A 17,063-nucleotide genomic window follows, 5' to 3' on the forward strand; every position below is an offset into this window, starting at 1 on the left:
GCCACTCACACAGCAACTCTCCTCTGCTGGAAACAAACGTAACGTACCAAGCAATAAAAGGGAAAGCGGGAACCCGTAGCGGTCATTACAGCTCTTATCTTGCTGGCCCTGCTGCTGCTTTATGCTTTCCATTACTCGGCGGCAGCACAGGCAGGGGCCCAGGCCGGGGAGCTCTGCTCTCCTTGGCTCCGAGCTGCAGCACTGCCTGCGTGAGCCGTGTCCTGCCAGTGCTGCTCCTCCGCAGGGAGAAACCGATGGGACGGTTTGTAACGAAGCCAAATGTTATTTTGGGATGAATAAAAAGAGGGAGGGAGGTGAGTAAACAGGGAAATGCTGACGAGGGAGTCCTTTGGTCTCCCCCATATTACTGCACGGCACGCTCCCCACACAGGACGCGCTGCGCCCCGAGCACGAAGCCTGTCCTTGTAACTGCGCGGCTCCCCGGTGCCGCTGGACCTCACCTTCCCCCCGTGCTGCGCCGAGAGGACAGCGAGCCTCGAGGGAAGGTTATGAATTAACGGCTCCTCTCCTCAGAGACCTGCTTGCCGCTAATGACTTGGTTCCCCTTCCCAGCGCTGGCACCAGCACCTCCGCGCTGGCCCTTCAAGATGTTCGACCATATGGCTGCACAAAGCTGCGCCATCCGTCAAAGCGTCCAAGGCAGGAAGGGGTACAGTTTCAAATTGCTGCCAGCAGATTCCTTCCCACTATTTCCCTTGCCTGAGCTGTCACAGATACAGGTGTCAACCTGGCTCCTTTACTGCCTCACTCTTTTCATCTACCCTTGGGAAAAAAAAAAAAGAGAGAGAGAAAAAGAAAAGCTTTGCATTTCCTCTGCTCAGGCCTTAAATTGGAAAAATGAAGGGAATTCATTGTTGGTGCTTGCTGATCCCTCCACCCCTACTGTTGCACCACTGTGGCCCTTTGAGCATGACAAAATGAGCTCCCCAGGCTTGATTATGCAAGTGACTAATTCCTCCTGGAGTCAAGGGGGTGCCTGTGCTCACTGGCTATACAATTTGGGTATAAAAAACAAAGCTTTTGTTTTTGCTTCTGTTTATAAACACTTGGAATTTTTGCATTAAAAATGGACCTGATTTTTCTTTTAACTGTATGCTCACGAATAGGAAAAGAATGTCATGTACTCCTGAAAAATCCTTTTTTCAAGTATTTTCAGAAGAAAATGTTGGGATTATTTACATTTTGGGTCATCCCCACACACATACAATGCTTCCACAGGAGCTCCCACCCCAAGTACTGTTTTTTATCATGTTTGAAAAAGAGATTACTTTAAATACCACCAATAAATTTAATTTTCTTTAAAAAATTTCAACAATTATTTTCAAAAGTGATTTTGATAAAAATATAGTTTAAAGGGTATTCATAATCAAATCATTACTTTTAAAGACGAACAAAAGCAATAATGAAGTTTCATATAACCCTCATACTGGTTCAGGGATTTTGTTTTTAGCTGGCCCTGTTAGGAAACAAGCCCTTTGACCCCAGGGAATCCATCTAGCAAAATACCACTTGTGCTGGTTCCCAGCTGCCCACCTTCAGTTCCAGCTCGTGAGCAGCTTCCCTGGGGTGGCTCGGTGCCCCTGAAGAAGCTCAGAAGCAGCCTGGGACCCCTCCACGCCCCTCTGTCCCTCGTGGTAGGTACCCAGAATCTGAGAGCATCTTAAAGGGAGAACCAGCCCTGCTTTAAAAAACAAACAAACAAAACCCAGCTTTCAGATAGCCAACTTGAAAGCTGGGGACTAGATGTTAGGCAGCTGCTCAGGTTTTTTCTGAGAGCCCAAACTCACAGTATCTGCATAACATGCCAACAGCAGCTCCTATAGACTTTACTCCTAAGGAGCTGACCCTTGCGGCCAGGGGGAGTGTAGAGTCACACACACCGATGAAATCAGACGGGTGTAGCAACTCTCAGCCCTTCGTAGAGCCCTGCCACCGTCAGCACTGCTGTCCCTCATGCAGGGATGCCTGGGCCAAAAAGTACCACTGCTCCAGGAACCACTGGGGTTGCAGGCTGATGGAGTGAAGCTGAGCCGTGCCAATTGTGAAGCGCTCAAATACAGCAGGCTACCAGCTGGGCCCCTCCCTCCAAGGGCTCTGAGCCTTGCCGGTGTCCTTGTGCTGGAGGCAAGGGTCGCGGGGCACGGGGCAGGATGGGCTGGGGACAGCAACCTCTTCAGCCGCCCGGCCTTCCGCAGCCTGCTTCACGACAGCGCCCTTCTCTACCGCAGCGAGACTTTGCATGAAGAAATTTCGCTGGGCAAAAAATGTCTTTATTGTTAGGTCTACGAAAGCAGGAAGGATCACACTGCACATAGATAACAGTAACAATAATAACACCACCACATATCAGAGGCCTGTTGTCTCCCTACCCAGGAGCCACGGGCACTACGCTGACTGTGCCACCCAGAGATGGGGCTCCCCTTCAAATTCCCATTTGAAGCACCAGACCACAGATCCCCAACCTTAACAAAATGCCATCAGCACCCACAGGAGGTCTCCAGGATTTGCACTCCACCACCAATGCACTGTGTGGGACAACTCTGAAATGCTGCAGGAGGACTCATCTGCTTTGCCCAGAAACTTGTTATTTTCATCTCAGCCCTCCTCTTCCTGTGTTATACAGCCCCACAACAGCCTTTACAAAAAATAAACTGGTAGGAGTTTGGCAAAGACACCAGCACTAACGTCTCTGCTTCTGCAACTGTACTTTCACAGCAATCAGCAGCTGGAATTTCAGTTTTCCCCAGGCAAAACGCTGCGCCTACGGCAGCACAGGCCTGGGGCACAGGGGCAAGCAGGAGAGTGCCACCAACCATGCTCTGAGCACCACTTGGCACACTGCAGGTCTTGCCTTGATGCTTGCTCCTCAGGGCTCCAGCACGTGCGGCCAGACACCGCACGGTTACAAGGCCCCTAGCCCACCTCGGGAAGAAAGCAGTAACCTGCCACTGTTGCACGTTTTCTTCAGAACCTGATTTATTTATTTTTTTCTGTGACTTGTAACTTCCACTCCAGGCAAAACCATCAAACCCATTTGTAAAAAAATCTTGAGCAGCACAGATTTTGAACATTTTGGAGTCCTATGGTATTTACGCTTTCAGAAATATCTTGTCCCCTTATAATTTTAAAACACTCCTGTTTTTTACAATGGCTAGTGGATACTCCAGCATATTGTGGTGTGGTTTCCTCCCTCTTGAAAAACACAGAATAAACATGAGTGAGTTGGTCACTAAAACCATAGCTTTACTGTACACGTGTAGCAGCTGACCAAAACATGCTTTTAGGGCTAGGTATCAGGTCAGTAAGTTAGAGCTGTCAAAAGAAAATCATCTCATGCTAACAACGAGGTACTGCAGGAGTCCCAAAGCAAACTGAGTTCAGTTCCACTCGTGCAAACAAAGCAAATGAGAAATACAGAGTTAAAACCTGAGCTTGGGTGCTGTATGTCTCCCCTGAAGGGGCTGAGAGTTTGCAGTTATCTCTAACTCAAAGGGATGATCTGTGGGAGCAATGAGAGCAGGACCTGCTATTTTTAGAAGTCAGGAGTGAAACAGTCTACCACATCAAGCACGTAAGAATTTGGCAGCAAATTAGGATTTGAGAGCTCTGAGTACCTCCCCAGACTGAGCCTGTGGATTACAAAAGATCGTAACCATGTCCTCAGCCATGAACATTCCCGTAGTGTTTTACACCTTTTTTTAAAAAATGCAGCGATTGAGAGAAAAACACTAGATATAGATATACACGCATTCACCAGAAAAAAGTTGAATCTCCATTGTTCTGAAGTCTAGAGAAAAAAAATAAAAGAAAAGAAATTGTAACTATGGTCCAGGAAAACACAGGGGCTGCAAATGCCTTGCAATATTAGACTAAATTCAGAGCAGAATTTCAGACGTTACTTTGAATTTCCCAGCTTTGGTAGGTGCAAACCAGACATATGATGTTATTTCTTTTCGGCCCATATGAGAAAATGTTACATGCAGCTGAAATCTATTTCAGACAGCAGTGTTTCTTTAGCAGAATGGGATTTCTCTGATGCTTTGCTTTGCTCCATATGCTTCTAATTATTGCTCAATTCAAACAGCTATTTCTGCATTGACTTGCAGGAATCTCAGAAGGCACCTTCTACGTAGGCAAGAAGCATAGCCCATAAATAATTTCAAAAAGTATTAAAGAGGGGAAGCTTCATAGCTTTTCATTCCAATCTGACTATGTGGTATTTAAATAAACCTCTGTGGCTTTCCAGTAACATAGTAGGAACTCCCAGGTGGCAGGGCTGGGGGAAGAGAGGGAGGAGAGCACTAAACATACTAATGAACATGTAATTAAGAAAATGGGCCCTTATTCCCTTCAGAGACTCCATGAGGAGGGAGCTTATTTAAAGTGCTGCTTTCTGGTTCCCCTCCTTCCAGGGAAGGAGATCAGTGCGGTATCTCCAGCGCCATTCAGTACTATTGTTCCCAGCGAAAAAGCAGCTTCAGTCAATGCAGGCTGACACCGAGAGAGGAATTACAGTTTGGAAATGCCTGATTAAAAGAAAAGGCAAAGAAAAGCGCGAGATGCTGGTCCTCACAGCCCCAGTTTCTCAGGAGAGCTGTCTGTTACACTCTGTCCCTTTTCCTTAACAGCGCTGCTTCGCTGAAATGCGCTTGGGATCACTGCTCCCCGGGGCTCGCAGGGCAAGGGAAATGTTCTGCACAGAGCAGCGCTCTGTGCCGGGGCCCATCTCCAAGGCTTGGGGGGCTGCGGCGGGCAGAAGCCCAGGCAGCAGAGCCTCACCTTCCCTCGCAGCGGGGAACCACCTCGGCAAGCGGGTCCCCGGGGCACAACTGAAACCAAAGGAGGAAACAATTCTGCTTAACAGTTTATCTGTACTTGCGAAGCGAGAGGGTTAATTTGTGCAAGTCCACGGGGAAGAGGGAAAATAAAAGTAATTAAAATGTTTGTTTCTTTTTCCAAGCTCATTTTGGAAGTGAAGTCAGTTAAGGAAATTTCACCCTAAACATAGGATGGTAGCAGTGATTTGTAATTTAAGCATTCATGGAAGGAGGAGAGAGGATTTTGTAAACAGAGGCTTAGGAATTCCTTAGCCTCTTTAGACATCTGGCAAATTCTGTATTGAATAACAGCTCTTCTTGCCTTGTTTTCTAAGCTTTGGAAACAACGTGGTGTTTCTGGAGGCTGCACTCATCTTTAGCGGGCCTTAATCAAGCAAAGATAAACCATTTGTTTGAACATCAGGCAGTGGCTTCCTGCCAACATGATTGTTAGATGGCAGAATCACATCCCACGAGAAATAGCAGAGCTCCCATTATTCAAGGTATTTAAAACTAGACTAGTTAAACCACTAGCATTTATTAAAGCAGGGACTGAGCGATGTAATGGCTCTTTCCCATTTCTTATTTTGGGCTAAATCCGGTTCTCCTTCCTACATAAACAGAATTCGAGGCCTTGGCTCTGTTTCCATTGAAACAAGTGAAACATTTGCCGTTAACACAAACAGGACAAGTGCAAGCCCTCAGCCTCTGCATTAAAGAGTTTAAAATACAATCTCAAATAAATGGGACTATAAAAAGACAAAACAAGGCTGGGCATAAATGACAACAATATAGCACAATACATTGCACTACTGCATTCCTCACAATCAAACGGTATCAACAGGAAAGTGATCAGAGCAGCCAGCCGCTAAACCCGCACCAACCTGGAGCAGCTGGAAGCGAAATATAATTCAAGTGGTCACAAATACTGTGGCACCATCTGCAATGAGATGGGAAATTTATGTATAAACTTGAGGAACATGGCTGTTTTTCATTAAATTGTGCGTTACGTACCTCAGTCAGCCAGAGGCGGGTTCAGAAAAGCTCCTGGATAAGAGATTTCAGTCACCTTAATGGCAGCTACACAAATGGCAGAGCTATGCAGAATCAGCTGGCTGAAGCAAGAACTGGGCTTCTATTTTTTCTGCAGACAGCTGGGCTTTGTAACTGTGCTGTTCTTTCAAGAAGGACACAGAAATCAGGTGTTAGCACTTGTCTCTGGCCTCAGAAACTGAAGGAGGATTTATAGAGAGGGGAATTACACAAAAGGAACAAAATTGCTGCATTTTGGAGGAAAAGGGATGACTGACAGAGCACCCAGGCTAGTTCAAGGAAATTGGCTCGCAGCCAAGAAAAAATTAGAAAAAGCAGATCTCTGATGTGGAAGAGAGGTCTGGAGGAATACAGCTCTGGGAAGGGGAGCTTGGACCACAAAGACACTTGCCAAACTCTGAAAAACATTCCATGGTGGCAAGAGTAAGCAGGGAAGGGCGCATCTATGTTTTGTTTGGCCCTGTAATACTTCTAGGGCTATAAAATAAGCAGTGACTCTGCTCGAGACCTCTGCAGACCCGTGGGTCCTTTTCACAGAAGCGGGAAGAAACTCAGGGGAGCTGGAGCACCCCTGAGGCTGGGACTCCTGTGGCCTCTGCGGGAAGGCCCAGGGAGCCTGGGGCAGTTGCGTCCCAAGCACCTCCGCATGTGGAGCTCCCTCAGCACGTTCATATCCCGGTACACAAAATCAGCCAAAATCAGCTACAGCAGTCTCAGAAGTGTCCAAGCACTGCACCATAACAGAAGTACCTTTTAAGAGTGAAAGAACCAAAAAGAAAGTTTGCCCGTGCCTGTGCTACCTCCAGATTCTCAGAGCAGCATCTTCTCCTCTGATGGACAGGGAACAACAGACACAAATGTCATTTTTTTCCGTCCTGCCACTGGAAGCTTCCCTTCTTCATCCTGTGATATCACTGCGCCCAGAGTGATGCCAGGCCCTGGCTGCTAATACTGCTGCTAGCAGACAATTTGTCTTGTTATAAAAGCACCTTGTTTAGGAATGTAAAAGAGAGAGGAGCTGTCTGCTTTTTGTACCAAAGGCCTCTGCAACCCCAAAATACTGAGAAAACAGATTAAATCCACTTTAAAGGGACAGGGGAATTCAAAGAGTCACGCAAGGGTTAAAGTGTAACTGATGTCCTCACTGAGCTGCTGAGTGGGCATGAGCTGATCAACTTCAGATTTTGTTTTCTTATTCATGGATCTGAGACAAAAGCAATCACCAGCCCGACAGTCCATCTTTGTGAATGTTTCCTAATGTTTTCTCCAATTTGATCATAAATGTGGAAGGCAGTGGAGCTTCCACTGTATCCTTTGGGATACTACTTCATAAGCTAATAATTATCTTACAAATCCATGATGCAACCAGCTTTTACCTTTCTCACTGTGGGAAACCACATCCCCTCCAGCAGTATCCCCTTCCTTTTGTCACCTGTGCCCTCCCCATATGCTCTTTTCAATCAGTTTCTTATGTCTTCAATCTAATTTCAAATTAAGGCTCCATGGTGGGGGGCAGGGACTTCCCTTCCCTGCTCTGCCTGTGAACTACCAGGCTCTCCTGTCTCATTACAGAAACACCAGACTTCTTTGGTGAGCTCAAACGATACACAATTTAGAGTAATCTACTGGACTGATAAAAATGCAAGCAGATATAACACTGTGAACTTATTTTATTTCTAATTATGCAAATCGTTACGTAGAATTTGCATGCATCACTTCCCCCCCAGGCTCCTGGCATCTCCCCACTGAGCTTTAGGGAGTGCAAATTTTGATGTTCTTAGCTCAACAGCCTGCCTGATCATGTAAGAATATATGTGAGTGTGCTTCAGAAGGCTGAGATGGAAATTGTCATGGAAGTTATTTAGTCATGTAACCTCAGCGAGTCTCACAGTTCAGCTGGCTCCAGCCGGGCAGGGTGGCAGGAGGGCTGGCGAGAGCCCTCCACCAGCGGCAAGTTCCTGCAGAGCGGGCAGAAGGAGAAGGTGGAAACGCTGCCCTTTGTTCTTCTGAGGGCAATGAGGACTGGAAACCTTGCAGCAGATAATCTGAAAATGTTCACCCTCCGGCACCCAAAATAACTACTGGCTGGCGGGGTGGGGAGGGGGTGTTTTGTTTTGATTTCCCTCCCCCCATGGGAAGAGTTTTCTATCAGATGGGATAGGAAACAAGGAAAATGATATTGGCAACGTTTAAGGAGGCTTTAAAACAGCAGGAAAAGACATCATGTCGGGATTGCTGCTCCTCACTCACACTTAGCTTGGAAGTCAAACTGGATCTATTTTTAAATGTGTAAAAAGACATATAATTGTTTGTTCCTAACAATTTCTCGCTATGTAGAGCAGTGTAGTCAGACGGCTCCAGAGTTGGTACCAGAGTCTCTGTAGTTATTCTGGTATTGTGGACTTACCAGGATTTTGGTCTTCCAGGTTTATTGGTGGCAAACAAGAGGCAACATGAGATATTCAGGACACCAGCAGCTGGGAGATTTTTTGAGAAAACCTTTTGAACTCCTGTGTGGTTGCAATAGACAATTTCTCAGAGTCTGTGAAGTCCTGTGCGGCACAGTTGTTCTGTGTGGCTGATAACCTCCTAACGGTGGCTGCCTGTGCCTATGTGCTGATGAGAGTTCCTGCTGCTGTGAGGAAGTTTAAGTAACTTTGCAGGCTAAAACTTGTGAATTTAGATGGAGGCAAAAACAGGAGATGAGCACAAATTTGCTGCCATTTGGAACAAGACTGATGTTACTTACGGAGGCCCTGGATGATCTGGGGTAACCTACATTTCAGAATCCTGGATTTTGCCTTTTTTTTTTTTCCTTGTTTGCTGAAAGCTGTCAGGATGCCTTAGACTGACTTGGCAGTCTGAGATTTTCCCAGGCCACAATCTGCCATTCTGAGACTGCCGCTCCCTCCCTCAGTGACTGTATCGCATCTCCCAATGGTCTAAATATGAAAAAAAATGGAATTTGCCCAAGTGAATTTCTTCCTCCATCTTAGTAAATTCTGTTGTACGTTCCTGCCATCTGAAATGTCCTAGCAGTGTCATTCCACATAATAAGTTTACTCTCTTCATATCTCACTAAGAAATAACTGAAGATAACGGCTTTCCTTCCTTCTTTTCTGCTTACTTTTTTTTTCCTTTTGTTTCACTGATTCTACGTTACGTTCAATATAAATGTGAGGGAGTCATACTGCTTTTACTGCACACACCAGAGCTCCCAGTCGTCTTTTCATTCATACTATGGTTCACAGCAATGACTCTAATGAATGGGACCGGCAGAAAACAGGGGGAACCACTGATGCCATCTGCCCTTTCTTGTAAATAAATACCCAGTACATTTCTTGCCACTTAGTCTGACATTCCTTACTCTGAATAGTTTCTGTCACTGTCTCCATATTGCTGATAGTTTCTTGCAATACCATTTTATTAGCTCAGAGTGTGTCTCACTACATACAGAAATCACAATGGTCCATGCACAGGGCAGAAAGTTTGCAGCTCCTTTCCTTTCTCTGCATTGTCATTGCCTGCCAGTGAAACATCTCCTTTCCTCTAACATTTTTCATAGTGAATGTCACAAAATGCTTTGCAGATGAAGTCAGTCGTATAAGCCAAAGTAAAAAATAGAAGCTCTAAGGTGATTATTAAAGATAGATGACTCAACAGCTCATGGAGTGTTATAGAAAGACGGGGTGAGGAAATAATTAAAAAAAAAATCAGAAAGAATAATCTTTTTGAAGGTTACTAACAGCCAGAGGGGAAAAAAATAAAAAAAAATAACAGTAAATAAGTTCATGGAAGATTTTACCATGGGAGGTTATTTAGGCAAGTGTATCAGAAAAACCTGCTTAGTCACTAGGTGTATAAAAGCAAGTAATTCAGATAACGAGCCTGATCAAACTGAAAAACTTAAGTTCTTATGCGCCCTCCAACAGCTATAATTGAGAATGAAGAAAAGACTTCCTTTCCAGAAGCAACTGTTGCAAGCACAAGTAGCTAGTCCTGCCATGTACGTATTTTGGAGAGCAGAACATTATTTTTAAATCCATGTCCACTTTTAGAGAATAAATTTATTTTAGTAAACCCATTTATAATTGTCAACTTCTCTTAACAAATATAACAAAAGCTGAAGTTCCATGGTCTTACTGGTATGAGGACACATTGTTCATGAGCAGGAGAGGATATGGGAAACATTTGTCCAACAACTGCTGTTGGAGCTCCCTGAGCCAAACTCTGCTCTCTTGAACTGCCTTCCAGGCACCGGTACAGACCGGTGTATTTGCTTAGACACAATATGAGCACAATCCTGAATACAAGAGTGGAATAAAAGTAGCCATTTGAATAGTACAGTTCCTCTCTCCTCACACGGAGGGATGGGGTGGATTGGATAAGACTTCGTCGCAGCCTGTCTTTGACCACAGGCTCTCACAGGCCAGCATGAAGGGGAAAGCAGCCACCATTGTAGGGCTTTTGTTAAGCACTCCCCCCCTCTGTGCTGCCCAGGACTCTCTCCTTGCCTGCGCCTTCCAGAAGCATGATGGTTCCAGCAATCCGTGGCTTGGTGGTGCACTTCAAAACACAGCTATGCTGCAAAAACGCACACTTCTGTCCCCAGCAAATGCATGCCGGTCTAGCTCTAGATCTGGTCACCATCGCTCGGCAGGCTGGTAACATCCCTTCCCTGACCTACGCGTTTTCTCTTGCAGACAGGCAGGGTGCTTCCATAGAGGAAATGATGCTTTTTTACAGCTTTTTGGAGTCTCTTTAAGGGCTTGCAGCAATATGGCTGGGGATATAAAATTTCTCCTCTTAGCTTCAGTAACACTGGACGTTCCAAAAAAATCAGCTTTCCCCTAGCTAAAGCTTAGATCTGCATGAATAAAGTGTTTATTCTGCCAGCAAAAACCAACGGTCACGCTGTGATAACAAATCAACCCCCCCACGCTGGGGGAGGCGATGGCGTGCAGACACGAACATCCCAACAACGCAATCAGCTCATTCTGCAACCGTACCCGGGCGGTGCATTTTTTTTTTTTTTTTTAATAACTCTGGGCACAGGCAGCTGTTTGCATTTTCAAAGCCTGCTCAGAAAGCAGGCAGTTAATTTTAGTTTGCTCGGGCCACCCTGAGCGAGCCCCCCCGCCCGGCTGTGCCCTGCAGCGCGGAGGAGAGAGGAGGGGCGGGGGGCCCCGGGGCGGCTCCCCCCATCCCATCCCAACCCATCCCGTCCCGTCCCATCCGATCCCATCTCATCTCATCCCATCTCATCCCACCCCGCCCGGCCGCCCCCGGCCCGCCCTGCCCTGGCGGCGATGGGAAAAAGTTGGGCGCAACTTCTCCGCCGCGCCTCGGGCCCCGCCCCCGGCGCGCCGCGGGATTGGCGGGCGGGCGCGGGGACCGGCGGGCGGGCGCCGGGGATTGGCGGGAGGGCCCCGCGAGGCCCCGCCCCCGGCGCGGTTTGTGAATGGGGCCGGCGGCGGGGGCGTGGCCCGGCGGCGCGCCCGCGCGTATATGGGGCTTTTTGTGCCCGCCGCGGCCACGGGCCGGGAGCTGCGGGGCGGGCGGTGGCGGCGGGGCGCGGGCGGAGCGGCGAGGCGCGGCGCGCACAGACTGCCCCGACCGAGCGGCTCGCGGCGGCGCCCGTCGGGAGCGGAGCCGAGGGGAGGATCGCATCGCATCGCATCGCGCAGTAATTGGATTTTCAAAGTTCTTTAAGCCCCCGAGTGCAAGACACGGCTCAGCCGGGCGCGGTGCTAATCCGGTTAGCCGCAACCCAAATCCCCGCCGTCGGGGCTCGGCAGCCGGGCGGGGAGCAGCCAGCGCCGCGCCGCCGCCGCCGCGTGACCCTGCGCGGAGCCGGCGGGAGCCGTCGTCGCCGTTTGTGCCCGCGCGGAGCCTCCTCCGGCGAGAGCGGCTCGGGAAACTTTCGCCGGGGAAGCGCCGCCGCCGCCGCGCCGCCGGAGCCGAGGCAGCAGCCGCCGAGCCGCGCTCCGCCGCCGCCCTCCGGGCGCTGCCGATGCCCCTGGGGCGCCGCGCCGCCCGGCTCTGAAGGCCTCCCCGGGCCCCCGGCGATGCGGGCCGGAGGAGGAGCAGCGGCCGCCGGCGGCTGCCCCGTCCTGGGCCCGGCCGCCCTGCTGCTGGCCGCCCTGCTGGGGGCCCCCTCGGCGGGCGCGGCGGCCCACCAGTACCACGGCGAGAAGGGCATCTCCGTACCGGACCACGGCTTCTGCCAGCCCATCTCCATCCCGCTCTGCACGGATATCGCCTACAACCAGACCATCCTGCCCAACCTGCTGGGCCACACCAACCAGGAGGACGCGGGGCTGGAGGTGCACCAGTTCTACCCGCTGGTCAAGGTGCAGTGCTCGGCCGAGCTCAAGTTCTTCCTCTGCTCCATGTACGCGCCCGTGTGCACCGTGCTGGAGCAGGCCATCCCACCCTGCCGCTCCCTCTGCGAGCGGGCCCGCCAGGGCTGCGAGGCCCTCATGAACAAGTTCGGCTTCCAGTGGCCGGAGCGGCTCCGCTGCGAGAACTTTCCAGTCCACGGCGCGGGTGAGATCTGCGTGGGGCAAAACACATCGGACGCCCCACCGGGACCTGGAGGGGCCGCAGGCCGGGGGGCCACCGCCCACCCCACGGCCGGCTACCTCCCTGACTTCCTCACCCCGCCGCAGCCTGCCTCCGGCTTCTCCTTCTCCTGCCCCCGGCAGCTCAAGGTGCCCCCTTACTTGGGCTACCGGTTCCTGGGGGAACGGGACTGCGGAGCCCCCTGCGAGCCGTCACGGCCCAATGGGCTCATGTACTTCAAGGAGGCAGAGGTGCGATTCGCCCGGCTGTGGGTGGGTGTCTGGTCCGTGCTCTGCTGCGCCTCCACCCTCTTCACTGTGCTCACCTACCTGGTGGACATGCGCCGCTTCAGCTACCCCGAGCGGCCCATCATCTTCCTTTCGGGCTGCTACTTCATGGTGGCAGTGGCCTACGCGGCGGGATTCTTGCTGGAGGAGCGGGTGGTGTGCCTGGAGCGCTTCTCTGAGGACGGCTACCGCACCGTGGCCCAAGGCACCAAGAAAGAAGGCTGCACTATTCTCTTCATGATTCTCTACTTCTTCGGCATGGCTAGCTCCATCTGGTGGGTCATCCTGTCCCTCACCTGGTTCCTGGCTGCTGGCATGAAGTGGGGCCACGAGGCCATCGAGGCCAACTCCCAGTACTTCCACCTGGCTGCCTGGGCTGTGCCCGCTGTCAAAACCATCACCATATTGGCCATGGGGCAGGTGGACGGGGATGTGCTCAGTGGGGTGTGTTACGTAGGTATCTACAGCGTGGACTCGCTGCGAGGCTTCGTGCTGGCACCCTTGTTTGTGTACCTGTTCATTGGCACTTCCTTCTTGCTTGCCGGCTTCGTGTCCCTGTTTCGCATCCGCACCATCATGAAGCACGATGGCACCAAGACAGAGAAACTGGAGAAGCTTATGGTGCGCATCGGGGTCTTCAGCGTCCTCTACACGGTACCTGCCACCATTGTCCTGGCATGTTACTTCTATGAGCAGGCCTTCCGTGGCACCTGGGAGAAGACGTGGCTCCTCCAGACCTGCAAAACCTACGCTGTGCCATGCCCCAGCCACTTTGCCCCCATGAGCCCAGACTTCACAGTCTTCATGATCAAGTACCTCATGACCATGATTGTTGGCATCACAACTGGCTTTTGGATCTGGTCTGGCAAAACCCTTCAGTCCTGGCGACGCTTCTACCACAGACTGAGCACCGGCAGCAAAGGCGAGACGGCAGTATGAGACCCTCCTGCCCTCCCTGGCGCGCACACATGCACACGCACACACACGGAGGAGAGGGATACTCAGCAGAAGGGAGGCAACAGCTCAGCTCCCTGAACACAGAGGAAGGGAGGCTTTTCAAAACTTTCCTTCTCCCAGAGGGTTTAAAAAAAAATATTTGCATAAGGGACCATATGCACCGTGTCCAATGGTGCTCGTGCCCAACTAAGTGGAAGAGCACAGAAAGAGAGGCTGCTGCTGGGGTGGGAGAGTCCTTCACCTGCCAGAAGTCCCCTTTACCTCTCTCTCCCCCAAGGCCCTGTGCAGGAAAGCAAAACCAGCCCAACTAAAACCATCCTGCCTCACTCCGGATGAGCAGGAGGGGAAGCCTGATGTGTCGAGCTGCCCCTGCCGAGAAGTAGCCAAACTCTGAATTGCTTGGGTCAAACTGCGGCCCGCAGGGCAGCTCCTGAGCCTTAGGTTACTGTCTCCACGTTTGAAGGAGTAACAATCACGTGAGTACTCTATAACCAGCTACAGCCCAGATCATGTGCTGGTGAGATGCCTCTGTTCTGTCAACTTACAAGTTCCTCTTTTTTTTTTTTTTTTTTAACCTCAGTGATACCTGTTTTAATAATTTCAAAGTGAGAATTCGGCCCTCAGTCTGTTGTTCTTGCTGCTGTGGGGAAGGAGGGGGTTGCTATTCCACACCCTGAAAAGAAATGACTTGTTGCTTTTCAGCAGAAGGCTTTTCCCCCTTGCCTTTGTTCTAGGAGACAAAGGGGGAAACAAAAGTGTTTTCTGTGTAGAAAGGCATAAGCATGGGATCGGTTTTTATGGGCAAACTAACAAAAAGAAGTCGTTGAGGTTCACCCTTGGATGTGAGGAGCTCACAGAAATAAACATTCCTTTTATGAAAAAGGAGCAGGCAGGATGTTCTCGTACTGTTCAGTATGGGTTGCTTTTCTAAGCTGAAGGAAATGCAAGACTTAGAGGGAAAGGAGCGTAACTGAGAGCACCTGCCAAAACAAGATCCATTAAAATATGTAACACAAAGATACTATTTTTTTTTTCGTTTCCTTCCCATAAACCTGCTTTCTCTCCTGCTTTGTAGTGAGATTGCTGCAGGTAAAGTCAACATACAACTGGCTTCTGGGGACAGGAAGAATACTTTTGGCTCATGATGGACCAATTTGCTTGCTCCTCAGATTCCCTGAACTGCATTACAATGACTCATGGTGCAGGAGGGGCTGGGGGGGACTGGGATTTGGTTTTAAAAGAAAGGAGTTATCACAAGGGAGAAGCCTTTTCATTTTAGCTAAAATACAGCTGTTTAAGTTTCCAGTGATCACGTCTTGGAAGGAAGGACACTGAGAAATTAATCATTAAATCCATCGGTTTTGTTTTGAAATGTGACAGATTTTTCTATTAAATTTTTATGTTGACTTTTTTTTTTTTACATACTACTCTACCTTTATATTCACTGAAGGGTTGTTTTTATAAGTATATATGTGTGTGTGTGTGTGTATTCTTGCCTAAGGACAAAATAGGAAACTCTGGATTTTCAGCAAGTCTCCACCCTATGGCTGCTCTTTTTTTTTTTTTTTTTTGTGGTGGGGGGGTGGGGAGGGGGGAATTGCCTGGAACTAAAAAAGAGGGGAAAAAAATGTTCTGTTCAGGGTGAGGGTGCAGACTGCTGGCTGAAGGCATACCAGTAGTCTGGGTGTGAGCAATGGGCCCATCAGCCAAATCCTTCAGTATATCTGATCTCAGACTTGCAGGGCTTGAGATTTTGTCTTTTATAATGTGCATGTGGAGAAAAAAGAAAAAAAAAAAACACCTGTAAGACAAGTGCAGTATGTATATTTTGTAAATCTCATTTTTTTTGTAAGAAAATATGTATTTATGTTTTTACTTGATTTTTTTGAAGGTCTGTATGAGGCCCTGCTTCATCCCATGTACAGATCACAAAATAAATGATTTTTAATACAAGGGCTCTGAACTTCTTTTAGTCTTGGAACATGTAACATGTTACGGAAAGGGGACAGCTCTGGGAGTGTCCTAGCCCTGTCCTGGATTGCGTTCGTGTCCATCCCCCCCAGCTTTGTTGTGAGAGATGGAAGAGATGTTTGGGTAAATGCACAAGTGATCAGAAACTCAGCATGACTTGAAACTAGTCTTTCAGAAGTCCTGGCCCCTAACAACAGAAGACAGCATTTTGAGGCTTTTCCAAATGTTTGCCCTTGCTTGAGGCTTTCTTCCAGGCTCTGCCTCTTGGTGAAGGCAAGCTGATAAGCCAGTTTCCTTATCTATTAAATAGGGATAATGCTCTCTTCCCATTCCAAATGGACTTTGAAATTAAGGAAAGGGAGGGTGCTACAGGTGCTATAAAATAAATCATAGCTTTTTTCCTCATCTGTGAAATGTTGATAATTTCCAACATTTTATTTGCAATGACTTCATCCTATTTATTGGGTTCATTACCTTTCCTTTGCCTTAAACCATGACTATATCGAAAGTTTAGTTGCAAAACAGATCTAAGATGCCACAGCAGCCTGCCATCACGGTAGTTCTGGTTGCAATGTTTCATGTACTGAGCATACTGCAGCAGTTGCTTTTTCTGGGCACTATTTTATTTGGATGCTGTGCTTTTAAAAAATAACCTTTTACATTTAAAGTTTATAAACTACTGATTTAAGATACTTTCAGAGCTGGCCCCATTTCTGCTGCCTTTCTAGAAAAGCCCCATCTTTCATTTGAAACCACCGCTATCTGTTCCCTAGAATCTTTCACTTGTCAAATTTCCTTTTTGAAAAGGCCTTTGCTTTCCCGTGAGCCGGGCGGCTTCAAACTGCTTTATGACATGAGCTCACTGATAATTGCTGAGGGGCTCACTCCACTCGCTGAGGAAACCTGAACCTTTCTATAAACATTTCCTCCCAGTAATCCGCCAGTGCCGGCCGGAATGAAGGAACAGCTAAAACAGCTCGCGCTCAGAAGGATAGGGGAGCAGCGGTGGGAGCAGTGGTGGGACCGGCGCCCCTGCACTGTGCAGCCATGGCTGCCTTGCTAAACATGCAATTAATCCTTAATACATCACAAGCAGCCAAGCTTGCCGTTTCTGCAAGCTGCCTAACTCCCTGCTTTTCTCTCCACTCACGACTCATCCCTGTGAGCTGGATGAGAAACTGCGTTTAGGTGTGATAGCTATTTTTTGTCTGTATATGGAAAAACTTAAATTAGACTTTTTTTTTTTTTTTAGTTCACATGAGATATTCATATCTGAAAGGAAACGTTTATGTTTCCACCAGAAACCACTAAAGTTGTATGCTTTTATTTCAGGATTTCCTATTAGGTACTTCTGGATTTTAAGTCACTTATACAAAACTATCCAAATCCTGGG

General features: G+C 48.8%; 2 protein-coding genes across 7 annotated transcripts in view; one reads left to right on the forward strand and one right to left on the reverse strand.

Annotated features, from left to right (window-relative positions):
- The window catches only part of ALS2 (alsin Rho guanine nucleotide exchange factor ALS2), a 223,933-nt gene that overhangs the window by 134,764 nt on the left and 72,106 nt on the right, over nt 1–17,063 (reverse strand). The window lies entirely within an intron of this gene.
- FZD7 (frizzled class receptor 7) lies at nt 11,415–15,652 on the forward strand. Its single transcript, XM_080600455.1, has one exon. The coding sequence runs from the start codon at nt 11,960–11,962 to the stop codon at nt 13,679–13,681; it is 1,722 nt and encodes a 573-aa protein (XP_080456581.1). The 5' UTR covers nt 11,415–11,959; the 3' UTR covers nt 13,682–15,652.

Source organism: Anser brachyrhynchus (assembly GCF_964034855.1).
Source record: "Anser brachyrhynchus genome assembly, chromosome: 7".
Taxonomy (NCBI): Eukaryota; Metazoa; Chordata; class Aves; order Anseriformes; family Anatidae; genus Anser; species Anser brachyrhynchus.